This window comes from Uranotaenia lowii, chromosome 1, assembly GCF_029784155.1.
Source record: "Uranotaenia lowii strain MFRU-FL chromosome 1, ASM2978415v1, whole genome shotgun sequence".
Classification (NCBI taxonomy): domain Eukaryota; kingdom Metazoa; phylum Arthropoda; class Insecta; order Diptera; family Culicidae; genus Uranotaenia; species Uranotaenia lowii.
In genome coordinates, this window is record NC_073691.1 from 123,010,938 (window position 1) to 123,038,218 (window position 27,281).

Genomic DNA, 27,281 nt, shown 5'->3' on the forward strand with positions numbered 1-27,281 from the left:
CGAGAATGCCGGACGACTGTCCTGCAAAACAGGTGTTCGTTACGAATCCGGTAGGAACAAGACGAGCAGGGCGCAACGAGCGAGGTGGTTAGACCAAGTGGAGCGTGATCTGGCGAACGTGGGGTGCCCGAGGAATTGGAGAACGGTTGCCATGGACCGAGTGAACTTTAGGAATTATGTTCGTCAAGTTATGTCGTGAGACGGAATACTATGTAAATAAAAAATAAATAATGTTTTGCGATATTGACGTTGCAATACATCGGAACAAGATGAACATTGTCACACGCGAGTTTTCAGGCGTGGGCAATCGATTTCAGGTTTCAAATTTTGTGTAAGGAACTGGCCAAAGGGGTTGTCTATATTATTAGTCATTGTTTTTGCGATTTTAACGTATTTCTAAATTGGATTAAGATGAAAATTGACACATGAGAGTTTTTACAGACGGGCAATCAATTTCAGAAAATAAATTTTATGTAAAGAGCCGGAGAAAAGAGTCATCCAGATTAACTAGATGGTATTTTTTGCAATATTTTCGCTATTATACACCAAATTGAGATGAAAATTTGCACACGGGAGTTTCAAGGGACGGGCAAAAAAATTTTAGATATCAAATTTTGTGTAAAAGGCCAGTCAAAGGGGTCATGTTCACTGTTTGGATTGAGATGAAAATTGGCACGGCAATCGATACTCGAATAGAAAAACATCGTGAAACAATATGAATTTCATTTTTAGACTACCACGGATTTCACGGATGTCAAACTAAAATATATGAAAAAAAACGGTCACAATCTGTTAACGATGGATAGTTTCGGATTGAGGAATAATTCAGAATTGTTTTAGAAATCTTTATATTCTCACATTATTTTAGAATTTCATTATTTACACACACTCTGCGTCTTTCATAACTTTGGCAATTCAACTGTTTCAACATTGCCCATCACATTAGGGATTCATTTCCGCACTAGCTTAAAACGGCACCAAGAATGAATAGGGAAGACATTGCTGCAGTCAACAACATACAGTGGAATGTCTAGGGTAGCGGCACTTCTGCGCCAGGTGTGGCTATTAGCCGACAACATAATATTTTAAATTTGAAAATCTGGCTACTTAATTTCTAAGGTGATGACATTGATTTCATAATCCGTGAAGTTTAGTTTTTGATTTGTTTTTCTCGTGAGATCATCTTGTTGTCTCTTCTCGTTTGCAGATTCCGTTGTAGGCCGTTTTTTTTTATTTGTTGAGCCTATCTATATACATGTTAGCTTCAGTAAAAAATGGATTTCGTTTGTGTTTATTTTGCTATTTACACGGTTCTTTCTTTAACACGAATGACTGATGTAACTTAAAACTATATAAAAGCATCTATTGTGCTATTAAAACAGGATGAAACACAGATGAACACTATCACATGAAATTTGTTACACATAAATTAGTACGGATGTTGCTATCACTCAGCTTGAAGTTATCTTCTTAATCGTGGTATGATTGACATAATTATTGTCGCAAGGAGTGTTAGTGAGTAACGATCGAATGGAATCAGTATCGTACTGGCAGCGCTACATTTGAGCTCATGTTTAGGATAGAAATTAAGATTTGGTGATTCTTCGCTAGGCTTGCAACGATCTCCGCGTTGCTCGAATTCGAAATTACAAATCTCCTTGCAGGATGGACAAACTACATCACCTTTATGTAGCCATCCTCCGGCCATCAGTCGTACATTCAGTACTTGTCCAGCATAGAAACATTCGTATGAATAGTTGGCTATGATGATATGCAAACGACCTCTTTCGCACTTGTATCGGTAACATCCGGATCCCCAATGTTGCCACTCCCTTGTCTGCCGGCACGACCTTTCTTCCCACATGTGTTCGCTGTGATCGAAGCACATCGATTGCGGACCATACGTTTCTAGAGCAAAATTTTTCTCAGGTTCTGCAAATTGAAAAAAAAACAGTATAAGAAGGTTTTCCGAACATTGAAACTCATTCGATTTAGAAATACTGGGATTGTTGTCCTCGTATTGACACTGCGATCCCCGTACAACGACATTCCGACTCCGCCAGGTGAATTCCTGAATGTAGGGACAATGATCCGCTAGTGAAACAGATCCACCATAGTACGCTTCTTCGCCAGTTGGCACGTGTGCCAGGGAATCGAAGTTCTGATACTGACGGGGCAGGGGACTTTCGTGACGTATCAGATTACATAGCGCAACCGAGCTACGATCATCGGTACATTCTGTTTGCAGCGGGTCTCGTTTCACTTTAGCGCAGAACGGATGTATCGAACGGCCTCTGGAAAATTGGGATAAATACAGTTAGTTTAAAAAACTGTCACTAAAGAATACTTATGTTAGTATACTTTGCTATTTCTGAAAATCCTTCAATTGAGCTGCTTGTGGGAAATCATGTAAAGTTTACTTCAAGGAATTCATGAGTTACACAATAAAAAATGTATATAAAATAAACAAGAAAATTGAAGTGTAGTAATTCCCTTCATGTGAATTTTGAAACTGAACACATTAAGGAACGTGAATAAACCTAAGCCAAGAGACATTCGGTATTCTATATTTCAGAAAATATTGGACCAAACTCTTGAAATTTAGTCTCTTCGAGTTACTGGAAGTGTCATTTTTATTTTTTTAGAGCAAAGTTTATATTTGGATTTGTAATATTAGAAGTATGCTTCTTAGTAGAGCACACTATCATACGTACTCTTTTAAAAGTACAAGCCCTCTTTTTCAATCGTTAAATGAGAGTCCTCTTCTTTACGAAATGTACTCTTTTTTAGTTGAAGGCCTTTTTCAGAAAAAGTTACTTATTTTTTGCAATTCATGACGTTTGTGTTCCACATTCTATAAAAGAATTACGAATAAAATACATTGTACTACTTTTAAGAATATCCTGGTTCATAAAGGCATCATTTAGTCGTGTAAGCTCGATAAACGCCACTGAGTATGCAATTAATAACCAAACAGTCATGAATACGCACAAAAGCAATGCGTTGAAATGTTTCGTATACAAATAAAAAGCGTACGAATCTAATATAAAATATATTTAGAGCTAATATGTATTGGCGTGTGTATTGTATAAAAATTCTTTTAGAAAAGTAGTATTTTATCATGTTTGGTGTGGTTTAATAGCATAACATCAAATACTACTACCCCTTTCAATCATCTGACTGAGAGTTCAACTCCTGATTTTTCGCTTTTTAATTGTTAAAGAATACTTAAACAGAGAACATATAATATTCGAGGAAGTGACACACATGCAACAAATTGGTAATATTTGAATGACCTGAAATGTTTCGGTTTTTGATTATAAGTATAACCTTTCTCCTTACTCCCAACTACTCTTCTTGGCGTTGCGGGATATGGTTACCCAACACTAGCGACAAGCGAAAAAATGAGATCTCGTTCTGGTGGTAGAAATTTCTAAAACGCACACACTTTTTTTAAGGTTTATTATGAGCTGGAATAAAATACGACAAAAAGAAGTTTATCCTTCGATAGATCTTTCAACTTTCAAAGCTACATTTACATATTTAGCCATTAGATAACTTAAAACTATTCCCAATAGTTGAATGAATCCAGAAATACACGTTTTCTATAAGTGCCCTTCATGTTATACTATGAAAACATCGAAATCCATGACTAAAAAACCAGAAACTGACACTAAAAATGATTGGAATGTTTACCTGTGATCACAAAGGTTAAAATACGTGTTTAGGCCAATTTGATTACCCGAGGACTTTGAGGCCTTTTGTTCCACCCGACTGAAAAATTGTAAATCGTAATTTTTTTTGTTTGTTTCGATTATAGTCGTTTTACCATCTTTATGGCATTCGCGACTTTATCAACGTTGCAGTTTGCGGATCGTTATTGAAAAACTTATCCGGTACAACTGTGTTCGATGTTTTGCTCTTGGGCTCGAACTCGCGGACATCGGCTCAGGAGACAACAGACTTGCCAACTGAGCTATATCACAAGCCCTGTAAATCGTAATGCTTTTGGTCTTTGGAACGTGTATTCAGCCCATGAACTCATCCAAGCTTCTAATTATTTCCAATGATTCAAACTCCTGTGTAAACCAGTGGCATAATCATCCAGAAGATCCCTTGGTAGAGCGGGTCTGAAACTTCAGAGGCGAGGGTCTCATGATATGGATATGAATTTGGCGAAAAGGAAAAACTTTAATAAGAATACTTTTGACTAGAATAAATAAAAAAAAACTACACAAAACTGCCAGACAATGCTCTAACCCCATATGAACGAAAAACCAGTGTTATTCTTATTTTATAAACAGCCATACAAAAAATTGAGTAAATGTAAAATAAATGTAAATGTAAACGTACAGTAATCAAAGCAGGTGAATGCGATGAGAAGTTTAAATGAAACAAGCTGTACCCATGCTTTCGCATGTAATGTTACGTGGATTTTTCTTACTGTGTAAGGTCCACCGGGGTGGGTAGGAACGATTTTTCGTATAGTTCAACATTAAAAATCCTAGAGATTTAAAAATCAGTAGTGCATCAATTTTGATAAAATTATGTTCAATGTGATGCAGAACATGTTGTTTACAAACGCTGAAGAGATGAGCTTGATAGACGCAAAGCGAGAAAGTTTATCACGTAGGTAATTTTTTATGGACTGCTGGTGTCTTCACTTACTCCGCTTTATGGGGTAATGTGGGGACGATAGATTTCCCCTTTGAATGCTCAGAAAATTTTCAACAAACTTGTGTTTTCTTGATTGAATACGTTACTTGATTGCTCGAAATTTTGGAAAAAAATACACTATTTGGACTTTTAATAAGACATTATTGTGGGTAATTTATGTTGCAACATACTAGAACCGATTTCGTCGAAAATGTATACTTATTCTAAAACAAAAAAGATATTTTTCCAATTTTACTGCATCTGCATTAGACTGGCCCAAATTTGTATGGGATGATTTTTTCAACATTTTTTTCAACACGGCATCCCCTAGGTTGGTGCATTAAGGTGAAAAAATGACTTTCTGAAAGTTTCAGATCATTATTTGGAAGAAGCACGAGCTGGCGCAAAGGACTTGAAATTTGTATAGAGATTTTCGGCAAAATGTATGAAAAATCGACATACTTTCACTCGTTGTGTTCTAAAGTATTTTTCCAGTATGCTAGAAAGCTCAGAATTTCAGGAATTGTAATTCAAACAATGACAAACAAGTTTGTAGAAGATTGTGACGCGATACGAGTTGACTGTGATGAGTTATCCGCAATTGAATGTGTGATTTTTTTTTCGCATTTCATTGATATATCGTGAACGGTGTATGGGCTAATAATCGCACTAAATTCATCGCGTCGTCGCACAATGCAGCAGTTTATAGTTTTTCAAACCTTTCTTTCATTTTTTGCAAAGATATTTGTTATAAAATAAGCTACAACTTTGCCGAAGACACAAACTTTCTATCTGTAATCCTCATTGTGTGACAATGCGATCAAGTTAGTACTATCAAGTTAGTTAGTTCACGATATATCGATAAAATGAGAAAAAAATCACACATTCAATTGCGTATAACTCATCACAGTCAACTCGTATTGCGTCACAATCTTCTACAAACTTGTTTGTCATTGTTTGATCTACAATTCCTGAAATTCTGAGCTTTCTAGCATACTGGAAACATATTTTAGAACACAACGAGTGAAAGTATGTCGATTTTTCATACATTTTGCCGGAAATCTCCATACAAATTTCAAGTTTTTCGCGCCAGCTCATGCTTCTTCCAAATGATCTGAAACTATCAGAAAGTCATTTTTTCACCTTAATGCATCAACCTAGGGGGTGCCACGTGGAATATAAGGATTTTTTTGTTATGGGCCAGTCTAATCTGCATGCTAAATACAGCTAAACTGTATTGGACGACGGAAACAAATCGAAGAAATGTGCAAATATCAAGTCTTATAAAGCCGTCACAACTTAGGGTTTGGAGACTAAATTTGTGTGTTTTGTAAAAAATCTCTTTTTTCTTCATATTTAACCGTCATTTCATTTCCTTATCTACATGTTATTTCGAATGTAAGGATTGCCAAAAAGTAGCGTAAATGAAAGGAGAGAATGCAGCCACCCAAAATACATACTTGACGAAGTATGATTGGGAAAAACTTATCAATAATATGACTGAAAAAAGTAAAAGTGTGCGCCATCCGATGGGAGATACCAAGAATAAAGTAAACACATTTCTTATAACAAAACGATAGTTCTATTCATGAATTATCATAGGTTTCCTTTATTTCCTCCATTTAAATATGGGTACAAGAAATGATTCATTCCATACTGCTGGAAAAACACCGGATTTAAATCATGAGATAAACAAGATTCAATGGCATACCCAACTCATTTTTAGAAGAGATGGATGAATTCCATCAGGCCCCAGTCCTTTTGTGCTATCCAGGGATGAAATTATCTCACATATTTCCTCTAGGGTGATTGAATCTACTTTTGTTAATGATTTTTGTTCTTTTCGGTGTGTATTCGTTGACGATTCCTACATTTTTTTTTTTTTGCTTTGTCCGCGATTCTTCATCGAACTCCGTCCCTTCAGTTTCCCACACCTGTCCTGTACCCAGAAGTCACTCACCTGAGTCATTCAGCTTCCGGTTGGTTATCACCTCTAAGCTTAGGTAGTCAGGTGTCGAAGTTGACTGAGTAGGGCAACGGGCAAAGGCTGAGTTAGCTGACAATGCTTTCAGTTTATCCAGTATGACAATTCCAATACTGGGTTGGCCGTTGTTGTGAAACTTGAGGCGATTTCCATAGAAAGCTGAAGCAATTCATGATGAATGTTTCGCAGATCGATTGATAGCTCTGACGCTTCACTGACCTTACGGATTTTTTAATATTTCCTTTTGATGCCAACATAGCCGTATCACCAAGTCTAAGAAAGATTCAGAGCAAGTGTCAACGCAGCATGCATCAATGCACTTCCACATGTTTGAGTAAATGGCAGAATCCATGGAATAGATTTCGCACGTCAATTAAAATATAACAAAAACTTATTATCGATACAATTAAAAACGCATAGCGGACAGCGAAAATTATGCACAATAATCTAACACAATGTATGCAGGAGCGATTAAAAACACGGTCTTACTGATTGACTTGAATGACTGATTGGCCACGCTGCTGCCAGTAATTTCATCGTGTGATCAGTCGGACATTGTCCTGTAGATGGACGACATTCATACCGAAACCGGTCGACAAACAAGGTAATTTTGAATCCTTTTCCGATTTTGAGAACGTTAAGTGTCGTGTCCTGTAATATGTCGTTTATCAACTGTGCGATGTACCTTAAGTTAATTAAAATTGATTTCATTACAAATATGTAGGTATTTTCTTTTGAAGCCTGATATGTGTTGCATTCGGGTTCAAAAACAAAATGAATTGTAGGCACCATTTCAATACTTAGCCCTATAATTACGCGATTTGCAATAGCCTAATTGAATGTTTCTCCCAATCAACACCACCACCATCCACTTACCTTGCATTATTGGCAGTTATCCAATCTTTGCAGCTTCTCATGGCAAAATTGCACCCAAGCCCTCGACCCCATGTCAAAGGAGAAGCCATGCTGTAATTCGACTTATACCATCCCGAGTCTTCCATCAGCGCTAACGTAACCCGTGAAAATGCCGAACTCTGTGTGTGCGTCCCAGTCATTGCTTCGTTCTAAAATTGAATAATTGAATCGGCAGTCAGTTAGACCTTCCAGCGGCAATTACACGATTAGGTGGTACCTACGGCATAATTGAGCTACAAGCTAACTTACCTCTAGCACTCGTTTTTCCCAGTGTGTCAATGCAGTGCCTTCACCGCCTTGATCTTCCAATTCAGCACCTTCGAGTTTCTGGCAGCTAAAGTGATCTCTGATTTCTCGCACAACACGTGGCGTCACCATCATATCGATTGTCCTCTCCACTGTGCCACCCCGCACAGCCCAATTTTCCCGCGTCACCTTCCTGATAGTTTGATCGCTCCATTGATGGATCTGCAATCTGTAATCGATCAATGTGCAATGAGTATGGTGTCGTTTGGAATAGAGTGGCTTCAAACTTACTTTTCATTCAGATACGGTTTTCCAGTATCAGGTTTCCTGGGGGTTCGTGGATTCCCATCGTCGTCTCGGAAAAAGGCGTACAAGCTCACAGAGAAACCCAAAGCATGAAGAATTTCGTGCTTCACAGTGGAGAGCAGCGTTTGTAGCTCTTGCGGTTTGGTGCTAATGCTGTCCGGACACAAATTGGCATGACCGGCAATCGGTCTATCAAGAGCTGCTTCCTGCTGGCAGTGAGCGGCATAGGCCACCGTCAGTCCTTTATGGCAACGTTCCGACTGGCGGGCGGACACGTAGAAAACGAAATCTGCGTTGGAAATTCCCACCCCAGCAGTGGTGCTCGGATCTTCCCGGCAATTCTGCCCGGTGGAGTTGCATATCCGACAGACCTGAAGAATAAACGATTGTTATAATTTAGAATACTTTGTATATCAATTCTTAATCTTAATCAGAAAGCTGAAGATCAAAATCAAAAACTTACATCTAGGTGATCTTCCGGAACTTGCACCTCCCCGCACAATGTAACAGGTTTGCAAGAATCGATGCAGTAGGTTAGCGAATTTTTCACAAAAACTTGCGTGCTTTCGCATTTTCGATTCAGTCTTATGATCTCTTTGGTTTGGCGCACCATCAGCGCCTGCTCCCAGAAGCGAACCGCTTCCGGTAGGATGGTGTCCTGTAGATTAAAATATGATTGAATTTTTATTGTTAACCTTCTAGTGGAAAGTAGCAATCAATACATACGTTGATAAGTGAAAACTTATCCGAATCCAACCGATAGACCGATTCATCGTATACTAACAGTATTCGAAGTGGTTGATCTATGCTTCTTTTGCGAATTACATGAAGAGGCTCCAACTGTACACCGTGGACCACCTGGAAGTGGAAGAACAAAAGAGATGTCATTAGAATCTAAAAAAGGGGTTCACGATTCAGCAATTCTATCAGAGAAGAATCACACTGCAAATATTATATTTTATCTGAATGTTTAACCTCCTTATATGAAACAGTTATTTAAAAAAAAAGGAAAATCATGTAGCTTCACAATATACACTTGTTTTCATTGTCATAGAATTTATCTGGAGCGAGAAACGCTTGAAAGCGTTTTATTGAAGACTGTATTTGGAAAAATGCCACGCTTTATGTTGAATGCGTGGATGGGAATTGATAAAAAACTACCAAGTAATGCAATATATATACAGAAAGTTAGAACCCATGAATCAAAAGTATCAATAATCTGCATCACTAATCTTAACACGTTCGTCGCCATAGGCCCAAATTCGTGTGACGGGTGTATTCCCTGGGAGACCCCGTCACATCGAAAACGTGTGACGCTCTCTTACTCAAGTTAACCGCTGAGTTTAGGGAAGTTCTCCCTATTTGCTTTCTCGCTCCGAGAATTTCTCTGGGCCTGGCTAGTCAAACAACTAAAATGATCGTGGCGACGAACGTGTTAAAGTAGGGGAAAAGTTCATATAACGCCCCATGTGGCTAATACGCGCCACTCTTGTTTTGAAGAATCTGAAGCATTTTTAGCCTGCAAAATATTACCAATTTGTTCTAAATGCTGTGATTGGTCATGGCAAGTATGAATTTTTCCTTAAAATGCTCCTGTGTCGTGATAATTTCACAATTTAGGTTTTTCTACATTTCGATCTAAATTTTAAAACACTTTCAATAAGGTGTCACCAAGCAGAGAAAAACGAATAAGACAATATTTCCTGACACATCGATAGAGGAGAATCTAAACTACGATTTAATGCTTAAAAATTATACCGAACTCGCTATGGTATGCTTTTTATGGGTATGTTTTATCACGGCCCATGCGCTCGCTATAACGCGCCAATCGTAGTAGGCTAAAAATAGCATTAATTTTTCAAAAAGGCCAATTTTCATTGAAAATGAACAAAAGGTCTAAAACCTTATTTTGAGCGTTAATTCAGCCCAGAAAATCTACTTTTATTTTTTTTTTAATTTTGATTAGTCCATTTTGATTTTATTTTCATTCAAAGTGTCTGTAAGTATTGGTGTGTTTTCGGTCTTCGGCTGCTTTCGGGTGTGTTCGGCTGCTAGGCGCATATTGAATACACGGCGGCGCGTATTTGCAACACAGTTTTGTTCTGTGGCTTTGAATAAGGTTTTTAAAAATCAAGTTTTTGAAGCAACTATAGCAATTTGAGTAAAACAAAATAGTAGGCATTTGTAGAAAACAATTTTCTTCATCGATTGCACCCATTTTTTACACAATTTGTAAGTGGAATACATAGAAAATCAGCGATTCGCTTAGGTGGCGCATAATAGGGCATGTTCCCCTATTTACATTAACACCTAAACATAACGAAGTTCCAAACCACGAACTCTTCTGCTTAGGATAAATACCCATAACATCAATCACGCTGACCGTACTCAAATGCCACCTCGAATTAGCTCCTATTGGCCACCTGATGCGATTGCGGAAACAACACCATTTCCAATCGCATCACAGCATGCTGCGGTGATTTTTTTCTTCGTTCGGCAAGACCAATTTTATTTGAAATCCGTGAAAGCCAGTTAAAGAGGTAGGTAGTATAGGTATTATAAGCCACATTTATAGCGGAGGTGCAAGAGCTGATAAGCTACCAAGCAACGGCACAACAGACAAATGGATGCTGCCGGTCAGTCAGCCGGTTTGCTACGATTAGCGCCAGCCAAGCTAAACCTTCGGTTTTTTGCCTCTGAAAAGTCGTTCACTTCTGCTCGGGTTAGTTTATTCAAAAGTTTCTTCCGCGTGCGATTTTTTTATAAGTGGTAGATGATGAGCTTCGATGACATAACAGGGCATTCCAAAAATGAATGATTTTGTTATTTTTCCCAGCAGATGATAAATTTTCCGTTTCGAGTTTAATTGCTTTGAATAAAAAAAAGAATGCGTCGCGGCGCTTCATAAAAATGTTTCATTTTGAGCTTGAAGAGAACGGTGCCACGGTGCGATGTATGGCGGCTTAATCAAATCCGTTGAATTTTCTAACAATATAAACAATAAGGTAATCACCGTACCCTCTCGTACGGTATTCAAATACTTTAAACAATCTTAAAAAGCGTTGTAAAACGACTCTATTGTTATTGAATAACCAAAATGTCCGATTGCCATGAAATCACTTTTCACTCAACGCTCTCATGACGAGGCCTCGAACTTGACCACTATATATGCTCGAATTTCTCTCCAGTAAGCAGCTCAGCAACTTTAGGTAAGTATCCAGCTACATATGTAGATATGAACTATCAATTGGCGAAAGAGAGATGTGTTGCGATTCACTACACAACAACCGATCGTTAATGTAAATTATACAGCGAATTTTAATCATACTCATGTTTAACAGTGTGTTGAAAGTTTAAATGAAGCATAAACTAGGAAGCAACCCCTAAAACAATCGATACATTGCTTGTATAAAGGTCACGCTACACCTTAGGTGAAAATGAAAAATCGTATAAACCCAAAAACAACATAGATGGTTTTGTAACACGATGGAATAGATGGAGAATAGTTAGAGATTAGTTTTGAATTGGTCTCAGTGTTCAAAACCATTTAAAAATGTTTTTATATCGATTTCCCCGATGTTTACCGCGGAAATTTCATCATATTGGGAGAATCGAAATAAAAACATTTTTAAGAAGTTTTAAACACTGAGACCGGTTGAAAAATCAGCTTTAAACTATTTCCCATCGATTCTACCATATGTTACAAAACCAACACGTGTCTCATTTTTGAGTTATTGTCAAAATAAGATTTTACATTTTCATTTTCACCTGAACAAAAACCGATATACTTCACAGTTGGTCCTCAATATATTGAAATTCTATAATTCAATACGTAAATCGGTCACCCAATCGGCCTCTTCAAAATTCAGTAATTACTATCGATTGGAAATGAATGTTCTAGAACAGAAAAGCGATTTCTTAGTCAAAATATCATTATTCTCGTGAAATTGACCCTTAACCCTTTTTATGCATGGCTTTATTTGAATGAGAATAGCAATTAAATATTGATTCAGTGAAATAGAGATAATCAGTGAAATAATACATAAAATTTTAATACGAATAACACAACTCAACAGGTTTGAAGCCGTTATTTTGAGCCTTATAAAAGTTATGTCCATTAAGGTTAAAAACTAATTTTGAAAATTGTTGATTATTCCAACAATTTTTTAAGGTTTTATTGTTCACCATTCTTGTGGATAGTCGAAGACTTTGTCTATCTCGGTTGCGAATTATCAGCGGAAGTCGTGCCTATTATGGACGCCACAAGCAACTGCGGTCGAGAAGACTTAGCCCTCGCACGAAGCCCTGTGTATGCGCTCATTAGACCGGTTGTTCTCTACGGGCACGAGACATGGATATTGCTTGAGGAGGACCTGCGTACACTCGGAGTATTCGAGCGACGAATTTTAAGAACCATCTTTGGCGGTGTACAGGAGAAAGGAGTGTGGAGGCGAAGGATGAACCACGAGCTCGCGCGACTCTACGACCCAGTATACAGAAGGTGGTGAAGGCTGGCCGGATACGCTGGGCGGGACATGTTGCGAGAATGCCGGATGATTATATTCGTCAAGTTATGTCGTGAGACGGAATACTACGTAAATAAAATAAAACCATCCTTGTGGTAAATATTTCAACACGATTTTGCAAATTTCTTCAAAACATTGTTAATTAGATTCAGCAAGATGTTTATAATTTATTTATTTTTTAAATTTCAAACACAAATAAAAATATCGTAATAAAGGGTGATACGGTCAAAATTTGGTCAAGGGAAAACGCGTGTAAATCGGTGAAATCGTTTATTTAAAAATCAAATTAAATTTCTTTTTCAAGTTTAATTAGAATAAAATTCAGGAAAAATATTCAGTTAGGCTTCCGCTTTTCCAAATCCGAATTGCCGCGCCTTACGCTGAACCCCTGCCATCAGATTTTGTACAGCCACCTTGTCCATCTTCTTCGCCGCAGAAAGCCAGTTTGCCTTGAACTGCTGCTCGACCTTAGCATTTTTTTTGTCTTCTATAGGTTACGCTTGAAATTAGCTCAGTATTTCTCAATTGGGCGGAGCTCTGGCTTGTTGGGAGGGTTCTTGTACTTAGAAATCACCTGCACGTTGTTGGCGGCGTACCACTCCATGGCCTTTTTACCGTAATGGCAAGATGACAAATCCGGCCAAAACAGTACGGAACAACCGTGTTTCTTCAGGAAAGGCAGCAGACGTTTATTCAAACACTCTTTCACGTAAATTTCTTGGTTGACAGTCTCGGAAGCTATGAAAATGCTGCTTTTCAAGCCACAGGTATAGATGGCTTGCCAAACCAGATATTTCTTCGCGAACTTTGACAGTTTCATGTGTTTGAAAATATCTGCTACCTTTCCCCTTCCTTTTGCCGCATAAAACTCCTGTACCGGAAGCTGCTTGTTGTCGGCTTTGACGTAGGTTTCGTCGTCCATTACTACGCAGTCAAACTTCGTCATGTACAGCCTCCAGGATCGCGCTTTGGCCGTCGTATTTTGTTTATCATCGCGATTTGGAGTCACTACCTTCTTGTAAGTCGATAGTCCGGCTCGTTTTTTGGCTCGATGCACGGTTGTAGACGATACACCCAGCTTATTTGCGGCATCTCGGAGAGAGACGTTAGGGTTTCGTTTGAAACTACCAGCAACTCTCTTTGTCGTCTCAGCGGCTTCCGGTTTTCGATTTCCCCCCGATCTAGACTTCCTGGCTGTCGACAAACGTTCCTCAAACACTTTAATTACTTTTGTAACGGTTGATTTGGCAACTTTTAGTGATTTTGCCAGCTTTGCGTGCGAATAGCTCGGATTTTTGCGATGCGCGAGCTAAATTTTGATACGCTGCTCTTCTTCCTAGAACGGCATATTGACAACTGAAGAGTGAATTCCAAAATCAAAATAGGAGCAACATTCTACACACACACCTTCAAAATGAGAGGTGTTCAGGTTTTTTAACTGCAAAATTGAAAGAAATACGTCAAGTTGATATTGACCAAATTTTGACCGTAACACCCTTTATAAATACCATGGGTCGATTTCTTTTATTATCTAAAATATTTTTTTAACTCCTTTTTGAATGTGATGTAATGTAATGGAATGTCATGTAATTCGAATAAAGATTTCCTGAGCTGTTTTAATTTCAATGCTTCCATTCAAATAATTATTATGTCGTTTTGAGTCCCAGAAATTCGATTTATGATCTAAGATTGTTTTTACGAGGTAACACCAAATCTCGGCGTTTTATACTTTTTTAAGTTTTTTAGCATAAAACAAAATTTGATTTTACCTAGTCCTTTTTTAGGATTGAAATTCCCTCAACTCTAAGACAAGTCTGAGTGAGCTAATCTAAAAAATAAATGATCCGTTTTCGAAGTTCGATAATGATATTTTTTCCATACTTCCATTGCCACCTTTATGAACACTAACATCGTTTCATCTGTACTACATCTTCGTTTCAACTCTGCTAGTATGCTTTTATTTGTTTTCAATTGATGTAAAAATAACTGCCAAATTGTGAAAACCCCCTTTGTTAGTTAAGTTTGACATATCCTTTTGTTTGTCGAAATGTAGTTAATTATTAAATAATCGATGTCCATAAAATAGGCACCAAAACTAATATTTCAATGTGTAGTGTGTGTATTTCTAGAGAAAACATTCATGGAACCATGATATTCTCAATCCTAACAAAACGAATCCCACATCCCACATCAATCGAGTTTTCTTTAAACCTCCCTATGTATCTGTTTTGACCACCACTGTTTACAGTATCTGTTATCATATCATCCATCAATATTAAAGTTAAGCTACGCGAACATCATGGCCAATTACCCTATATGCCACCACTTACTGAATTAATAGGGACGCCATACACCCACAATAGAAGAAAAAAAACTTTATTTTAAGCCACCGATGACATACCAACCTACTAAAACACCTGTCTTTATCGCTTATCGGTTTTCATTGAGTGACCGCAGCGCTGCACCGATAACTATTCGATTATGTCACCGAAAGGGCCTCCAGGGTGCGTCCGTCGCCAGACACGCCAGCTATTTTAAGTAGAAATGCAAATATAATGAATGAGAACCACACACACATGATGAGATGATACGACATGCATCTTCTGTTCGATTAGAGGTGTTTTACGATGTCACCGATGGATGACCAATGCTGAGAAAGTGTGTCACACACAGACAGTGATATATTACCTGCCTTTGGACTAATGTGAGATGTGACCTAGGACCACCTTCGGTCGTTAACCATATGACCTCACGCTGTAAATTCATTGGACATTAAGAATCTGTCGTCAGATGAGTTATTTTTATGTGGAGAAGACAAAAAGCTTTGTCTGATTTGTCTAATACTTCTTGTTTGAACACGTTGATGCATATCGGATCAAAAATTTCAACGTCAAACAGCAATACAAAAATCGTATGTTCATCTTTCACTCAATGAATAACGTAGATCCAAAATAAGAAAGAGAAATGTAAGTGTGGTGTACTACATTTTAACATGCGGATTTATTTTTAACAGAAACAACAAAAACGTTTACAAGAAAAAAAAAAAAAAGCGAATCTCATAACACATGCTCTGCAGCTTCTAACACCTGTGTAAAGTGCAGCATTTTTTTGCAAAAAATGTTTAAATGCGATTTTGATTTCAACAATCAGTAAATTAGGATATTCGAATTCTCACAGAAATAATACCAGTTCACTTGATACACATGTCTGAATTTTAGTTTTTCCCTTTCATATTTAAATGAACTATGTACTATGTATGTTTACATGTTGCTGTCGACATTGAAACCGGATAGCGCAAGCTGGGGCTAATACTCCAACAACACACTATCCGGTTTGCGGCATAACTAAGTCCGCACACTATCCGCATTCACCATTCATCACCCGTTAGCAAATAGGAGGGTGGAGAAGTAGTTCATTCAACTATCTCTACATCCGGACCAAATATGACATCGCAAAACGCCATTGACACTGACATTCAACGGCACCTGGTTTTGTAATATGCCGACAACAGGTTAGGGATCGCATACAAGTTGATACTTTTGGTATTTTCTCCGGCTTATTTTTTGGTTTGTTTTCTCTTTTATCTTATCAACGTTAGTTTACCCCTGTTAAAGGTTTTTTTTTTCTAATATTCTATTCCCTAAACCTAAATCTATTTCCAGTTCCCTAGGTATTTACATATCTCGCGAATGGAAAAGCAGTGTCTAGCTGTTCTATTTGTACTGCTGTCGTTGTATTTAATCTACCATGCGCCGACAACCGAAAGGAAAGGAAATCTGGGCTCTGGGCTTCCCGCGTGGTCAACTCTTTATTACATACACGAGGGTGTTAAACTTTTTGTCGCATAATGAATGACGCTGCTGTGCGGTTATGGCGCCTCGGAACTCAAGGAATAAAATTGTTTACATTCATCGATATGCAATGACAATCGAATAGAATACGAAGAATCGACATCCAATCCATAGATAATTAAAGAAAATTTTGTCTAGCTACACGAAGTACGTTGTTCATAATTTTGAAAAAAACCCTCATTAAAAAATGTTGGAAATTCTTTAGAGATATAAAGTAAAGCTTCGAATTCACATTGATCTGTGGGAATACCCGTTTTTATAATTATGTTTTCGAATGATTTTCCTAAGAAACCGGTGTTCGTTCACATGCTTTCGTGAAAACTCATCAAGTGTGTTATTATGATTGTTAGCAAATTCCACTGTCGTGTACGTTCTCATCCGAAAAGCTCAGTATAATTATACATATACTAAAAGTGTTAGTTTTGTTTTCAATGCTTGTTTCCCTTGTGCGGGACAGAAGGAAAAGGACAACGTTACGACGAAGAGGAAGGAGTTTTTTTGTGAATAAGCGTTGAATTTTTATTGACATTTTGGCTGTTAATTAAATTGCAGAAGTATTTTATACTTATGGATCCATTGATCTTCCAAGTGACCATGAAAATGCATCGTCTCCGATTTGGCCCTAAATCAGTATGATAAGAAAAATCCAAAAATTGGGTGAAGGATGTATTTTATCGCCGCTACTTTTTCTCATCGTAATGAATGACCTTGACCTTGCAGGCGATATTGCTTTGCTCGCCCAAAGACAACAAGACATGCAGAGCAAACTCGACGACCTCACCGAAAGCTTCAAGGTAGCAGGTCTCAAAGTCAAAGTCGAAAAGACCATGTCGATGCAAATCAATACAGAAAATCCCACCAGTTTCATGGTAACAGGGCAACAAGTTGAAAAAGTGGAGGGCTTCCAGTAGTTCTTGTAGTCAGATAACGCCTGATGGTGGTACCAAGAAAGACATCGAAACCCGTATCATAAAAGCCCAATTTGCGTTTGCGTAGATCCGAATCTTCAATTGATACGTCAAATCCGTATTGCTGTACGGGTGCTTTGTGATATTGTTTATTGACATGTATTGATATTGATAGTGTGTAACACGTGGTCGCCAGCAGATCGTGACCTAGAGGATAGCGTTTTTGTCTTCTAAGCCAAGATCGAATCCCGTCGTAAAATAACCTGGCAAACATAGTATGATAAAGGTTGACGGTTTTAGCAACAACTGCAACTTCTACCAATAGTGCAGGGATGTCAAGTAGTATAGCAAAGTAAAAATAGTAACTCGGGTTCATAGCACAATATATCAACTGAATGGTCGCAGTGGACTCTCTCCCCAACGGGAAAAACACGTGGTCCTGCGTGCATTATGCTCCAATTAGAGTTAGAGAAATTTATTTGAAATAGGTATGGTCATCGAAAAGTGCATACAAAGGAGAAAACGAGAAGCTGCAGTTTTATCAGACTGCGCAGTAGATTGAGTCGATTTGGTGCTATTTTTGAATTTCTCAAATCCTGGGGTCTAAAAATCTTCGTTTTGATTCAAAACTCATCCATGATTTTTATAGAATTTTTAAGTAACGTCTAGAGAGTAAATTTGAACTTTTAGATTTGTATGGGAAAATTGTACTGAAAAATCGATATCATTTTTTCGCTGCTGTGGAACCAAGTCTGCTTATGTGCCAATTTATAAATTTTTTTTCGTAACTTCGCATCTAATAAGACAACAAATTTATTAGCTTTTTAACAGGGGTATGTCTATTGGTATTAAAAAACAATAAATTCAATTGGCCGCCGGTCGTGGCCAAGAGGATAGCGTTCCAGTCTTCTAAGCCAGAGTCCATGAGATCGAATCCCGATCACGGCACATATAGTACTCTTTCTGTGGTCTGATGGTTTTAGCATTTGTAAGATGCTAACCATAATATCCTTGAAAGATGTACGCCTTAGAGTTAAGTAAAATTAGATCTCTTCAAAGAAACATGAAGTTTCACTGAGATCCTATATGTGTGTGTTCGTTTTTAAAAAAAAAAAAAAAAATAAATTGACATCACTGCTGGGTGCCTAGCGAGGTATTGCATGACTACTTTTAAGGTTTTTTTGACCGGTCGAAAGTTGAAATCGGAGCTAATTTAATTTCTACCGGTACTAACACTAGCAGCTTGTACTAGCGAACTCGCGACACTATTTTTCGTCACCTACAAGTCAAACCCTTTCACTTGAACGGTTGAAAACTGAATTCGGAGCTTAACTAATTTCTCGTGGTACTAACACTAGTATCTTGTACTAGCGAACTCGCAATACTATTTTTCGTCACCTACAAGTACCTTTCACTAGAGGGATCGCAAGTTGAAATCGGAGCTAAACTTATTTCTCACGGTACTAATACTAGTAGCTTGTCTCCGGTCTCAGGTCCAAAGTCTCATGTCTTATGTTTCATGGCTCTTGTCTCATGCCTTAGGTCTCATGTTTTATGCCTTATGTCTCATGTCTCATTTCTCAGGTCTTATGTATCTTGTCTCAGGTCTAAAGTCTCATGTTTCATGGGTCTATTCTCATGCTTCAGGTCTCATGTCTCATGCTGAGGTCTCAAGTCTAATATCTCTTGTCTCAGGTTCCAGGTCTTAGGTCTCAGGTCTCAGGTCTCAGGTCTCAAGTCTCAGGTCTCAAGTCTCAGGTCCTAGGTCTCAAGTCTCAGGTCCTAGGTCTCAGGTCCCAGGTCTCAGGTCTCATGTATCATGTTCTTAGTCTCAGAGCTAAGATTTTCCCAACTTCAAAAAAATTCTAAGTATTTTCTTTTGAAAAGGATTTTGAAAAGGACTTTGAAAAGGACTCAAAAACCTTGGTGTACTTTGCTAGGCACCCAGCATTGATGTCAATTGATTTTTTTTGTTTTCAATGCCAAAAGACATACCCCTGTTAAAAAGCATGTTTAGCAAAAAGATAAAACTTGTTAATTCTTTATAATCTTAATTAACATTTCCTTTCTTAATATTTAATTGAAGGTTTGATTGAAAAATTCCACTGAAATATCTTGAAAAAACTTTAAATGATGATTTGAAATATGAATTTTCGAGAAAAAATTATCTATGTTGAACTAGAGAGAATTTATTCAAAACACATAGTTGATAATTAAATTTGATAAAAAAAAATTATTTCAAGAGTGCCAGTGAACAAAGTCAAAGATAAAATCATACTTTATATGAAAAATCTCCTTTAAAAGTTAATTTTTGCATGGCAGAATAATAACTTTATATATTAAAAATAAAACATGTTCAATTTATCATTGAAAACTTATAGTGACGAAGTACAGGTTGGGAAGTGGGTGATTATAGAAGTAAGTATAGAAAAAAAACAAAGCACTCAAAGGCATTGAAATTTGGCTTTAAAGTTGCTACTTGTAATCATTGTTGTAACTTTTCATAGATAAACTACAAAATCATGATCGATTCACGAAAGACGATTTAAAATAATAAAAATAAGTGAAACGATTATAAACCTTCAAGTACAGATGCAGTTTAAAATTTTAAGCTTTGCATATATTTTCGTCGTCAATTAAAATTCAAAAAATATTATGATTAAAAACAGAATGAAAAACAAGAACAAAAATACAAAAAATATTTATTAAATAAGTAAAACTAGTTTGATTATAATATGCGGTAGATTTATTTGAAAATTCAATTGATTTGAAAATACAATTAAAATAAAAAAAAATCAAAAAGAAAAATCTTTTAAATTTAAGAAGAAAACTGATTCTGAATTTGTTTACTATACTTCATTTAATTAAGGAAAAATATATTGATCATAATAATAATAAATGATCTAAAAAAATAAAATTCTAAAGTTTTTGAAAAATTTAAAGATATTGTACAAGTATTTAACATAACTGAAGAAAGTAATGAACTTGAAACTTAAAAAAAAATGATGCGAACTTCAAAATTCGCCTATGAAAGTCGGTAGCAGGCTTCCGAAAAGTACTGGCGAACGACAGTATTCTTGCGAAAGTCGCACATGCACCTCGATGAAAGCCTCCGAATATTTCTTCCCCGACAGTTTTAAAAGGAGCGGTCGTGCGATGTACAGCGAGGCCTCGTTTTATCCCATGCGAGAGTTTGTTCGTGGGTATGAAAGTTTTTTAAGCTTCGTGACAGTTTTGGGAGTATCTTCGTGACAGTTTTCAATGCGTTGAATTTCGCATGACAGTACTACTTACTCCGTCCGACTGTAGCCGAGATTCGCTCGGGCCGAGTTAATTTCGAACGAACGTATGAATTTTCCTTTTTTGAAGCTACTGCGGGTGGTGATCACCCCAATCACCCTCCCCTGCCCTTTTCGCCTAACCTGCACCGGCACCACACATCGCTTTACGCTCCGATCGTATGCTGCTGCTCGGTGCGGCTAGATGGCTCGCTCGATCTATTCGAAACCGAGCAGCAGCGTATACGATCGGGCATGGGTACGGTATGGGCATGACAGTCACCCATGACAGTCCTGCAAAAACTGTCACGCCCTGCAGCCGACAGTTAGGATGAAATTATTTTCGAAACAGGAGGCATGGGGTAATGAAAACCGAACTGTCGGTTGGGTTCGCTACAGCTTAAAGCATAACATTTTCGGCAACGCATGCTTTGAGCCGATTGTTCAGATACAGCCTGGGTTCTCGCATGTGTGCGATGTAGCCGAAGCGTTTCGGTTCTTCACCGACGGTACAGCAGCGAACCGAGTGGTAAGGAAAACCGAGACAGTTTGTTTGGCAAGAAAAAGGCTGTCATAGCAAAGCTGTACTTTTCGGAAGCCTGGTCGGTAGCTTCATGTTAAATTCCCTTATTTTCAGAATGGGCAAAGGTAAAAAAATATAAAACTTTTCTAACTTTGTTCGCAGAAGTTAAAATTACTTGCAGTCTAAGGCTAAGGATAAGTTGAAAACTAAATGAAAACTTTGCCCACAGCAAGCAAAGATTTGAGCAGAGTAAAAACTTAGCGGTTAACTGAATGTAAGAAAACCGAGATATACTACAAAAAACAAAAACTGGAACAATCGATATATTATATTTTTGATTTTGAAGTAATACAGTGACAAAATAGATTCTACCGGCTTTCCATTGCTGCTTTCGCTAACAGTAAGCGCAACTAACAAGACCTTATTTGTTTCAAATCTAAAAGAACATTTGATATAGCATTTATCGACATTCAAATTTCTGCGTCAAAACTGTTTCCAGAATTAGCTCGAGGACACTGACACAAATGTCAGTTCCACCTAAAATATAAAAAAAAGTTCAATGTTGCAAACGGTGATTGATACGTTTTCTTATGCAGCCATTCATAAGTGTCTCTATACTTCATATCAAAAGTGTATACAAAACTACACAAAGAAAAACAAACCGGTTTGCTGCTCCAAAAAAGCCACCGGTCACAAAAAAAACTACACCTCCGGTTTCTTGCTTACCGGCACAAGAACGTGGCTGCAAATATCAAACAATTACTTTTGCTGCTGCTTTTGCATGCTGTGGCTAGATGTGTATAGTTGGTCGAAGATTTTGCAGCTGTTGGACAACCGTAACTGACCAAACAACAGTCGGCTAAGGGGCATGACGTACGAGTAGGATCTACTAAAACTAGATGCCCCAAACCCCCTTCGTCCAGCTGGTCCAGCCTTGTTGGTACTCTTAAGTTGGCAAACAGCGGAAGGCGGCTGATTTTCAGTAGCCGCAAAAAATGTGTTAGTCGCTGAAATTGAAGCAACAACATCAACATACCTACATATGTTTGCGTGTAGATAGATGGATTGGCATAAAGTTCAACGGTGTCGATGAAAGAAGAAAAAAAAGCTATACCGGTAGCAGTACCGAGCGTAGGAGATTTCGCACTTACCTCTACAACAGTTTGTGCCGGTGATTGTGAATTATTGCAACATATGAATTTATGATCAAGCATCGACACTCCTTGGTTGGTTCAAAAGTTAAGAAACCCCATTACCCCCGCACACACACATTTTTGAGGTTTTTTTAATCTGAAGTTTAATATCACCAAAAAACAATTACCTATACAATCTAATAGATTTTTCAAAATTACACTGATTATACCAAAACACAACTCAAATTTTTAGTTAATAGCTGAGCTGAAGCAAAAAAAACATATTTTTAGGGTGGAAGTTTCTACAAGCGCAGTTCATGTTTTGTGAAGAAAACATCGAAATAACTGATTGAAAACCCAAAAGATCAGAAGATGTTATCAGAAAAGTGTCAAATGTGTACTTGGTATAGCGTTCAGTCAGTTGATTTATTCAAGGTTTTTTGAGGCTCCACACATCTGGCATTGATTGTCCTAAAATTTAAAATAGGATTCAGATCTGGATTACGATCTGGCCATCCCAGAAAATGATTCTTTTTCTCGAAAAACTCTTCCAAAGTCTTCCTAGGACATGAATCATAACATTTTTTTGTTGAAAGATAAAGTTAATATCCTTTGTATCCGCCATAAATGGGATCAGTACATTGTCTAGTGGTTCTGTGCAGTTATTTTGATTCTTTTGAAGTACCGCACTCATTCTTCTTTGGGATCTTTTCAAAGTTCTTGCCAGAAGTAAACATATTTATTGGAGCAAGAATAAGCGCGTCAGCTCATCGATTTCAGGACGAAGTAGGAGTATGTGATGTTTTCCAACAAGAAGTATGTTTTTTTTTCGAAGATTCTAACTACTGTGCATACTATTGGTACACCCAAAATAATTTTGAAATTATTTCTACGGTATTTTTCACGTAAACTAAGATTTCGATGCATCATATCGATTCTACGTGAGTTTTTTGTTAACCCCAGTGTAGCAAGGACCCCCGGTAGCAACTACTTTACTTCAACATAATTGCCTCATGAAATTCACGTAAAATCAAAGTGGATGCTTTAAATCGGTTTCGACTATTTTTTTCTCAAATTCTTATAGGAAAAAGTCGTGCAGCAGACTTTGTTCGTTCTAGAAAAAAGCAGTTGGAAAAGTTATGTTTAATTTTCGCTAGAAGACCGCTACTTCTGTCAGTTGTCTCAGGATTATTTATAAGGTGAGTTGACACAATATTCGGGATTCAAGCCGAATAGATTTACCGTTGATTTGGACATGGTGAAATTGAAATTTCTCATCAACGAGATTATTTTATTTTTTCAGACCTCGAAACATCGGAAGGTTGGCGTTTTTTATTTTATTCTACAGGAAACCTAAATCGAACCAGGCACGGAATACGGGTTGTTGCTGATTTTTTTTGTGATTAAGTGATTTAAATTCAAATGCAAAATGAAATTTAGAATAAAATTCTTAATAAAGAAACTTCTTGTTTTTTTTAAATAAAAATGAAAAGAAAAACAAAACAAAAGCAACGAGCAAATCAACCATAATTACATTTCAATACTAAACGAATTTCACAAATCATTCATTATCACATCATGTTGTACTCACTAAAAATTCACGTAAATTTAATTTGATCTTCATTATGCACCGATTCTTATAGCGACGCGTTTAAATTTTTATACCGTAGCATCTACGTGAAAATCAATTGGATAAAAACTATGTAGTTTTTCACGTAGCCGCTACGTGCAGTTTATTTTGGGTGTATGATCTGCGAAAAGATCTGGAGGTAGAACCGAGCTAAAAGTTCTAAGTGAACAGTCTCATTTAATGTATTGAATTTTCGTGAAAAACAAAAACTTGAATAGTTTCGACTACAATGAATCCAGTTAACTTCACAGAACTGATAGACGATGTACTGGTCTCATTTACGCTGTGTGAAATGGATCTTTCTTTCAGTAGAATAATGCCTTGATTCATATTCCTAATAAGACTTTGAATGGGTTTTATGAGAGAAAGAATTATTTTTTGAAGTAGCCAAGTCTCCAAATTTTAGGTGTGTGTGTTGTAGTAACTTTATTTTAAATAAAAATCTTCTTCGAAAGGACGCCAACTGTCCTTCCCAAAAATCGTTAACTGAATGACGCACTCGAATGAATGCATCAGAATCGTCAATCCCCAACAACATACCTTTTCATTTACACCTCTTCATTCATTGCAAGTGAATACGACGTCATCGACATTCATTTCGCTCTCACATAATCATTAACTCTAATTCCATTGATGATAAGTTCACGCACAGATTTGATATATGATTTCTCAAGTGTGCGAGTGAGATGCAGCAAACACTTCGCATTTTCTCTATATGAGCGATCACTCGCCTTCAAACTTTTATTTCACACACTCATTTCTAACTCCTCATTCTTTAAAATAAACAAAACTTTTATTATCAGATTGATCCAGCTCTTGGATACTACATGTGTGTGTGTGTGTGTGTGTGTGTGTGTGTGTGTGTGTGTGTGTGTGTGTGTGTGTGTGTGTGTGTGTGTGTGTGTGTGTGTGTGTGTGTGTGTGTGTGTGTGTGTGTGTGTGTGTGTGTGTGTGTGTGTGTGTGTGTGTGTGTGTGTGTGTGTGTGTGTGTGTGTGTGTGTGTGTGTGTGTGTGTGTGTGTGTGTGTGTGTGTGTGTGTGTGTGTGTGTGTGTGTGTGTGTGTGTGTGTGTGTGTGTGTGTTAACGATCCGGAACCAAGCGCCTCTTTGTAAATCTCGTTCTCATCTTTTCGCATTGTGTGCCCAATCCATCTCCACTTACGTTCCCGAATCTCGATTTCTAGTGCCCTCTGATGATAGCGACGATGTAGTTACTCATTTCAGATCCAATTGCCAGGCCACCAAGCGCGAATGATACTCCGCAGGCAGCTATTCACAAATACTTGCAGTTTTCGCGTCGTCACCGCATATGTACACTAGACTAGCCCATAACAAAAAAAATCCTTATATTCCACGCGGCACCCCCCAGGTTGGTGCGTTTAGGTGAAAAAATAACTTTCTGGAAGTTTCAGGTCATTTGGCAAAAGTACGAGCTGGCGCAAAGGACTTGAAATTTGTATGGAAATTTTCGGCAAAATGTATGAAAAATCGACATACTTTCACTCTTTGTGTTCTAAAATATGTTTCCAGTATGCTAGAAAGCTCAGAATTTCAGCAATTGTAGTTCAAACAATGACAAACAAATTTGTAGAAGATTGTGACGCGATACGAGTTGACTGTGATGAGTTATCCGCTATAGAATGTGTGCATTTTTTTGATATACAGTGAACGGTGTAAGGGCTAATAATCGCACTAACTTCATCGCATAGTCACACAATGAGAATAACAAATAAAAAGTTGGTGGCCTCGGCAAAGTTGCGAAAAAAGCTCTGACAAACGTTGTTTTGGGGCATTTAGACTTCCTTGCATTCATAAACTTTCTATCAGTTATTCTCATTGTGTGACAATGCGATCAAGTTAGTACTAATAATCCATCTATATACCGTTCACGATATATCGATGAAATGCGAAAAAGATCACACATTTAATTGCAAATAACTCATCACAGTCAACTCGTTACGCATCACAATCTTCTACAAACTTGTTTGTCATTGTTTGAACTACAATTCCTGAAATTCTGAGCTTTCTAGCATGTTACTATTGAAATTTCATTAGATGTTTTTAGTCCTAAATAATATGATACGATAATTTGGCAACCAAAAAACCCATCCCCATGTTGATAAATCATAGCGTGTCGTTAAAATTTACCCAAACAAACGACAAAATACACGGCGTGTAAAAGACACGAGTATACTAAGTTTAGCGTGAGGTGGAAAACCCGGGAAATGTCATTATCATTTCCGGGTGCGAAGAAAAAAGATCGCCACGAGAGCGAAGTGTAGCGCGGCAGTGTTTTACGGTAATAATCCGAGAAAACCCGTAGAGGATACGACAGTTCCTCAGCCAGAAAATAAAAATAAAAAGGTATGTTAGCATTCGAACGGGCAAAGTGCCGCAAAACTAACAAAAACTCGTATGTTTCGCTTTAGCTCCGATAAGGCGCATACCAGTCACGCGGCACGTGCTCGCGGAAGAAGATTAGAGGGCAGAGCCCCACTGAAAGGTGAGACAACTTATTAAACTAATCGTTTAGAAAACTAAAACGAGTCTATCCACGGCCTCTAGGTGTTCTCCCGCCCACCTAGAAGGGTGAATTTGCGCGAGAGGGAAGCTTAAAGCTTCTGAAAAGCAAATCAACAAATCAACGGTGGTGTTCCGCCACACAGCACCATCTTTTGGATTCCGCAGTCGTAGTGCACACTATGGTGACTAGCCACTCAACATTATTGGCTGTTCCGGCCGCAATCTCTCACTGTACCTGCAGTGCTGCAATCAACTGTGGCATTTGGCCACTTAGCTTTATCGGCAGCATCGACTGGACCTGCGATCGTGGAATCGACTGTGGCATTTGGCCGTTCACTACCGTCGGCAGTCTCGACTGCACCTTTCGGCTGCACCTGCAGTGTTGCAATCAGCTGTGGCATTTGGCCATTCAGCATCATCGGCAGCTTCTACTGTACCTTTCGGCTGCACCTGCAGTGCTGCAATCGACTGTGGCATCGGGCCACATATCATCATCGGCAGTTTCGACTGCACTTTTCGGCTGCACCTGTAGTGGTGCAATCAACTGTGGCATTTGGCCACTTACTATCATCGGAAGTTGCGACCGCACTTTTCGACTACACCTGCTATCGTCGAATCAACTGTGGCATTGGGCCACTCATCATCAACGGCACTACTCGACTGCATCTGTGCTCGGCGTACCAGCGGAGGCATCGGCAAAATCATTTGGGGCATGATGTCGGAGGCGGCGAGAGGAGGTTTGCCCACACCAAGGCGGAGGAGGAAAAGCTTCGTGGCCACTCAGTGCGCTGCAGCGCCTTCAT

General features: G+C 38.1%; 1 protein-coding gene across 1 annotated transcript; it reads right to left on the minus strand.

Annotated features, from left to right (window-relative positions):
- Nucleotides 1-845: 845 nt before the first annotated feature.
- On the minus strand, nt 846-27,031 carry LOC129737881 (leishmanolysin-like peptidase). The gene is made up of 10 exons (XM_055729045.1): nt 26,916-27,031; nt 26,714-26,852; nt 8,834-8,965; nt 8,571-8,765; nt 8,093-8,478; nt 7,805-8,030; nt 7,517-7,704; nt 2,362-2,391; nt 2,002-2,294; nt 846-1,932 (listed from the first exon to the last, which is right to left on the minus strand). The coding sequence occupies exons 1-10, from the start codon at nt 27,029-27,031 to the stop codon at nt 1,463-1,465; spliced, it is 2,175 nt and encodes a 724-aa protein (XP_055585020.1). The 3' UTR covers nt 846-1,462.
- Nucleotides 27,032-27,281: the final 250 nt, after the last annotated feature.